Below are 6761 nucleotides of genomic sequence, written 5' to 3' on the forward strand. Positions count from 1 at the left end.
AAAGATATAAGAGTGGTTTCCATATTGAAACAATGGGTAAAGGAAATAAAATGTTCTAGATATATAAAATTCGCCCAAAACCATAGAAAAATAGTCGAAACTATACCTGTATTTTCTACTGGTCTTTACTATGCCAAGATCAGGATGATAGAGGCTAAATGCCTGCGAAAAATATTCACTTTATGGCATAACCGGATTGGCCATCCTGGTTCAAACATGATGTGAAATTGATATACAAATGGGCACACATTGAAAGAAAGAAAGAGTTATCCCAAAGAATCTCACGTGTGTAGCATGTATACAAGGGAAACTCATTGATAGGACATCACCAGTCAAAAAGACTAAGTCAAACCAAAACCATGTTCGTTTCATATAATTGAATGAACGCTTTACTGCCACGTTTTTGACTAAGGACAAAAGCTTCAACGTTTTTAAATCTTGGGGTTAGCGTTTTGTTTTGTAGTTAAAGTGTGTCATCACTTTAAATACTTATGATGTCAAAACTCCCAGTCACAGCTTGGGCCACACGAAATTTACATGCATCTAAGTTAATACACATCAGGTCATTTAGTGAGCATAGATATTCCCCATCGATTAGATAACGGGTCAAGAGCCAGACATATCCCATCGTAAGACATTTGGATGTGCCGTCTATATACAAATTACTCCACCACAGAGAACTAAGATGGGACCTCAAAGGAGGATGGGAATATATGTTGGATATGATTCTCCCACAATTATTAAGTACCTTGAGCCAAATATTGGTGATCAGTTTAAGGTCATGTACACGGATTAGGGGGAGAAAGTAATAAGCTGGTAAAAGAGTAAAAGAAATTACATGGAATCATACATCCTTATATTGGCAAGATCTTCGGACTCAAGAATGAGATTTAGAAGTCCAAAAGATTATACAAAAGCTAGCTTAAACAATTGCCAGATTCCGTTACTGACCCGAATAGAATGACTAAGTCATATATACAGCTGTAAATGCACCAAATTCGAATTGATGTTCAAGAATGACACAATCAAGTTGCTACTGAGTCTAAGGTACGTTTGAAACGTGGTAGACCAATAAGTTTCAAAGATAAGATCCCTCAGATATTAAAGAAATGTGCTAATGAATCCGTGGACGAAGGAATCCTAGACATGGTCGATCCTAAGATGGACAAACTTAAAAGCCACGGCCGTGGATGAGGAAACCATAAACATGGTTGTACTTAAGGTGCCTAACAATGAGGCTTGGGATGCCAAGCTTCAGGGTACTGAAGGTCATAATGAAACCTCAATAAGTTATGTCATGTCCGGGACACAAATGGAATAAGAGAAAGAATGTCGACATTGATGATATATTTGCATGCAGTGTAGCACTTGAGATTATGAAATGAATGAGGATCATGAACCCACGTCCATACATGAATGCACTCAACAAATCAGATTAGATCAAATGGAAAGTGGACGTGGAGTTAAGTTCATTAAGAAAAGAGAGGTTTTGGTCCCATAGTTCAGACACCTCTAGATGTGAAACCAGTTGGACAAAAAAGAGTCTTTGTGAAAGAAATGATACATGGCGAGATAGCAAGAAATAAGGCACGGCCATATGCACAAGGATTCCACAAAGACCAGGAATCAATTATGAGGAGACATACTCCTCTGTGGTGGATGCAACAAACATTTAGATTCCTAACAAGTCTGGTCATAAAAGAAGAAAAATAGACTTGCGGTTAAAGGGTGTAGAAACCGCCTACTTGTATGGTCCACTGGATAATGAGATATATATATAAAAGTCCCAGAATGTATTGAGTTGTCAAATGCAGCAAGTTCTCGAGAACTAAAGTATATAAGTATATGTTAATGATCTAAAATATCCTAGGAACCTCTAGAGAGACTTTCAAACGATTATCTAAAGAAATAGATTGAAATGAAAATTTTGGACAAACAAAGTTTTGTTTAGGATTACAAATTGAACATTTTAAAAGATGGAATCCTTGTGCATCAAAGGACTTATAGAAAGGTATTCAAACGGTTTTAACATGGACCAAAGCTCACCCATTGGGTTGTCCCATAAGGTCCCTTGGTCCGGACACAAACCCATTGTATGTCCCAAAAAGGACATAGTCGTGAGTACCCCTGACTTGGACACGGATCCTTTGGTCCCAAGAAGGACAAGAAATATGTATTTGGTCCGGTAAAGTCCCTTACCCAAGTGCCATTGGCGCCTTGATGTAATAGGCAAGCCAACTAGGCCGGACATGTGTTCTTGCTGTGAATATCTTATATATGTTTAGCTCATGTTCAACCACGAGGCACTGAAAATAAAGACATACACGTCCCTTACCTTAAGTACTATTGGCGCCTTGCCTTGATGTATTTGTCATGTCATACACATCCGGACATGAGTATTGATGTAAACCTATTGTCTAGGTTTAGGTCATGTCCGAACATAAAGGACTGGGACATGATAAAATACATCATATGTTACCTACAAGGAACTAAGAATTTGAGATTACATTATACTAACCAAAACCCAAAAAAGGGTTAATATGTTTTGATTGATACATGTTATCTCTCGGATCCACAATGATAGATCCCAGGCAAGTTATGTCTTTGCAACGCGGTATCACTACTTTACCTTGGTATTGAGACCATTAGTCATTGGCGTCCATGAAGCTCAACCATCAGGTTGGGATACGCCAACTTAAGGACATATACAGAGGTACACATCAGGAGGAGTAATACATGTTGTACTCTTTTTCCTTTATCATGGTTTTGTCCCACTGGATTTTCCTGATAAGGTTTTAATGAGGCAACATCCAAAGCGTATTACAAACTCTGAATGGTTATGACATCCAAGGGGGATGTTATAAACCATATGATGGATGTCTATAACCGGTCCATCCATAAGCCGGCCCAATACCTAGAGAGAAAGAGAGAGGCGGCCGCAGCAAGAAGAGAGAGAGACGGCTAGGAGAGACAGCAAACCCTAGTTTCCTTTTAATTGTATTTGTATATTTTCCATATTTGTATCTTTCCATTTATCTATTTGTAATTCTCATATATAAGGACAACTCATTATGAATAATAACAAGAACTTACGGATTCGAAATAGTTTACAACATTTTGTGTTTAAACGTTGAGAGAGAGAATTTTCTAACAGTTTTTAGTTAAGGAATTATTTCATTATAAAAACACTCAAGGCTTTTGACCCAAAAAAAATAATACTTAAGGGTTAAAAATAGATAGGCTGATTTTTGAGGGTTTCTTTCACTAATATATAAGATCAGAAGGTTGACAAAAACAAAGATAAATAAAACCTATAAAAAGACACGAGATCTACGGAAGCAGATAAGATCCAGAGGAATAGGCCAGTGGAAGACCAATAACAGCTGTTCTTCTTTTCCCCGACCACAACGTCACTCGACAGTTGATTCAAATCCTATAAATTCCAACTGCTCTTCTTCATTTTCAATATCAAACGTTTCTTGCCTTATTCGAACAATATCTGCTCTGCTCAACACTGACTCTTCCACGACGTCGGAGAAATGGCTGGAGGGTTTGTCAGTCAAACGCCGGGAGTTCGAAACTATAATTACAAACTGACACCTAAAGTGTTCATAACATGTTTCATCGGTGCTTTTGGTGGTCTCATCTTCGGATACGATCTCGGGATCTCAGGTTTTTTTTTTTAAGTCTTGTTCTTCTTTGATCTGATCTAGGAAATATTGGTTGTGTGATTTAGGTTTTTTTTTGTTATTGCTTGTAGGAGGGGTAACCTCAATGGAGCCGTTCTTGGAAGAGTTTTTCCCTCACGTGTACAAGAAGATGAAGAGCGCACATGAGAATGAGTACTGTCGTTTCGATAGTGAGCTTCTCACTCTCTTCACTTCGTCTCTCTATTTAGCGGCTCTGGTCTCTTCCTTATTCGCCTCCACGATAACCCGAATTTTTGGAAGGAAATGGTCTATGTTTCTTGGTGGTTTCACCTTCTTTGTCGGCTCTGCTTTCAACGGCTTTGCCCAAAACATAGCCATGCTTCTCATCGGTCGTATTCTACTCGGTTTCGGTGTCGGATTTGCCAATCAAGTAAGTTTCTAAAAATGTTGTGTTAATAAATGTAGAGTCTACACTGGTATTTTGAGAATTAATAAACTAATATATAGAATGGTAGATTCAATCCAGTTATCGCCAATTGATTTTAAGTTGAAAATTATAATATTTTATTTCCTCCATTGATAGAAGTAACTTGATAAAGAAGTTACAATGGCGGCTTATACTAATCGGTTTTGGTTTCAGTCTGTTCCGGTTTATCTGTCGGAAATGGCACCTCCGAATCTTAGAGGAGCGTTCAACAACGGGTTTCAAGTAGCAATCATATTTGGTATTGTTGTTGCAACGATCATCAATTACTTCACTGCACAGATGAAAGGGAACATTGGGTGGAGAATCTCCCTAGGGTTAGCTTGTGTCCCTGCAATGATGATCATGATCGGAGCTCTGATCCTTCCCGACACTCCAAACTCCCTCATCGAACGTGGCTTCGCTGAAGAGGCCAAGGAAATGCTTCGATCTCTCCGAGGAACCGATGAAGTGGAAGAAGAGTTTCAAGATCTCATTGATGCAAGCGAGGAGTCTAAGCAAGTGAAACATCCATGGAAGAACATCTTGCTTCCACGTTACAGACCACAGTTGATCATGACTTGCTCCATTCCTTTCTTCCAACAACTTACCGGAATCAATGTCATTACATTTTACGCTCCCGTTCTGTTCCAAACCCTAGGGTTCGGTAGTAAAGCCTCGCTCTTATCAGCTATGGTAACGGGTATCATCGAGCTCTTGTGTACCTTCGTCGCTGTTTTCACAGTTGATAGGTTTGGAAGAAGAGTCTTGTTCCTCCAGGGAGGTATCCAGATGCTTATCTCTCAGGTAAATACAAAATTCTAACCCTAACCCTAGCTCTGCTTTATGTTTCTTGACCAACACTCAATCTCTCGAAAAATCGTTATTTGTGTTGTAGATCGCTATTGGAGCCATGATTGGAGTTAAATTTGGAACAGTTGGAACAGGGAACATAGGGAAAACAGATGCTAATGTTATCGTGGCACTGATCTGCATCTATGTAGCGGGTTTCGCCTGGTCATGGGGACCGCTGGGATGGCTGGTCCCTAGTGAGATATCTCCACTAGAGATCCGATCAGCAGCACAAGCCATAAACGTTGCGGTCAACATGTTCTTCACATTCCTTGTAGCTCAGCTCTTCCTTACAATGCTTTGTCACATGAAATTTGGACTATTCTTCTTCTTTGCGGTGTTTGTCTTAATTATGACAATATTCATCTACTTGATGTTGCCTGAGACGAAGAATGTACCAATCGAAGAGATGAATAGAGTGTGGAAGGCACACTGGTTCTGGGGAAGGTTTATTCCTGATGAAGCTGTTGGTGTTAGTGCTGCTGAGTTGCAACAAAAGGCGGTGTGATGATGATGATGATGGAACAAAGTTTTCTTTGGGCAAAAGACTTGTGAGAAAACATGAAAAGAGAAAGGTGATGATGATTCAAAGGATGAAATAAGAATGAAATGTCGAATAATGTGTTTATTCTTGAAAGAAAGCTGCTCTGCTTTTGTAAAGCAGAGACTTAGCTTTCACTTAGTTTGTTCTTTCTTCTTTATTCTTTCTTCTTATTAAATTTCTCTTTGTTGCAATTGAAGTTTCGACCTAACATTCCTGTTAGTATTTATTTGGAAAAAAGAGTTATAATGTTAAATCGAGAAACAAGAATAGTCAACGGTAGATATTTCAGCTGTATCAGAAAGTGCTGGTTACCATTTTCTTATATGATTGGAGTAACCGTTTCATCGAGGACGTATCTGCTCCACCTTCTCTCTAAAAGGAACCACCGCATCTCTGTCCGTTTTCCGGCGGTCGCTGCCACGGGCGGCCGCTGGACATCCGTCCGTTGTTGTTTTCTTTCTTTTTTTCGCCGTTCCGTCCCTCTATCCTTCGTCGTCCCTGTTTCTCTGCGGTTAGAGGGAGTCGTGTGTCTGGATCTCAGATCTGGTCGACCCAAATACAGATCTGGGTTTGCGATGGCTGTGGTCGCTTGAGGAAGGCTTCTACCAGTACTGTGTCTAACCTTCGTCCGTCTAGGGTTTCCAGGTGGTTTTCCCGAGCTTCAGGTTCGCTTCTCCGAGTGTGGTGGCGTGTGCAGCTGGAAACCCAGATCTGTATTTGGGTCGTCTTGCTTCTTCGGTGTTGCGTTTGTGTGTCGTGTGAGGCGCTGTGTTGTGTGGAGTTGGGGCTCTTGGTCCGCCAGATTCTGGTAGGCTCTGTGTCTCTCTGCTTTCTCTGTGGTGTTGCCGCCATCTTGGTGGCCATTGTGGAAAGGTGAGTGAGGTTTACAAGTGTATGTGACTTGACGTATTGCTTGAGCTTGGGAGTTCTGCTTCTTTTCGTTGAAGTCATCTTCAGTGGTTTTGATCTTTGACGATAAGAACCTTTGCGAGACCATTTCTAGTGTTTGAAAGGAGATAGATGTTTTTTCTGGAGCTTTTGCTTCAGTGATGGTCGATTGCCGCTGATTTGCTCGTGTTAATGTTGGATTTGGAGTGGTTTTTATCTAGTTACCGGCTGTTGAATAAGACGTAGTCGGGAAGCTTTCTTAGGCTTTGCCTTAGGGTGATGGTATGATGGTGCGTATGAGGCGCGTGGAGAACTCTTTCAAGGTCCAATGGCGAGACTTAGTTGGGATTGAAGGGTGTTTACA

General features: G+C 40.4%; 1 protein-coding gene across 1 annotated transcript; it reads left to right on the forward strand.

Annotated features, from left to right (window-relative positions):
* The first annotated feature begins 3358 nt into the window (after nt 1-3358).
* On the forward strand, nt 3359-5707 carry LOC106331918 (sugar transport protein 4-like). The gene is made up of 4 exons (XM_013770353.1): nt 3359-3672; nt 3761-4080; nt 4291-4920; nt 5012-5707. The coding sequence occupies exons 1-4, from the start codon at nt 3540-3542 to the stop codon at nt 5471-5473; spliced, it is 1545 nt and encodes a 514-aa protein (XP_013625807.1). The 5' UTR covers nt 3359-3539; the 3' UTR covers nt 5474-5707.
* Nucleotides 5708-6761: the final 1054 nt, after the last annotated feature.

Source organism: Brassica oleracea, chromosome C3, assembly GCF_000695525.1.
Source record: "Brassica oleracea var. oleracea cultivar TO1000 chromosome C3, BOL, whole genome shotgun sequence".
NCBI classification, from domain to species: domain Eukaryota; kingdom Viridiplantae; phylum Streptophyta; class Magnoliopsida; order Brassicales; family Brassicaceae; genus Brassica; species Brassica oleracea.

What these genes read in the sequence shown, in the direction of transcription:
- LOC106331918 (XM_013770353.1), top strand. Translation starts at nt 3,540, where the DNA reads ATGGCTGGAGGGTTTGTCAGTCAAACGCCGGGAGTTCGAAACTATAAT. An exon ending in GTGTCGGATTTGCCAATCAA is followed by an intron (nt 4,081 to 4,290) that starts GTAAGTTTCTAA and finishes TTTTGGTTTCAG; the next exon opens with TCTGTTCCGGTTTATCTGTC. An exon ending in TCCAGATGCTTATCTCTCAG is followed by an intron (nt 4,921 to 5,011) that starts GTAAATACAAAA and finishes TTTGTGTTGTAG; the next exon opens with ATCGCTATTGGAGCCATGAT.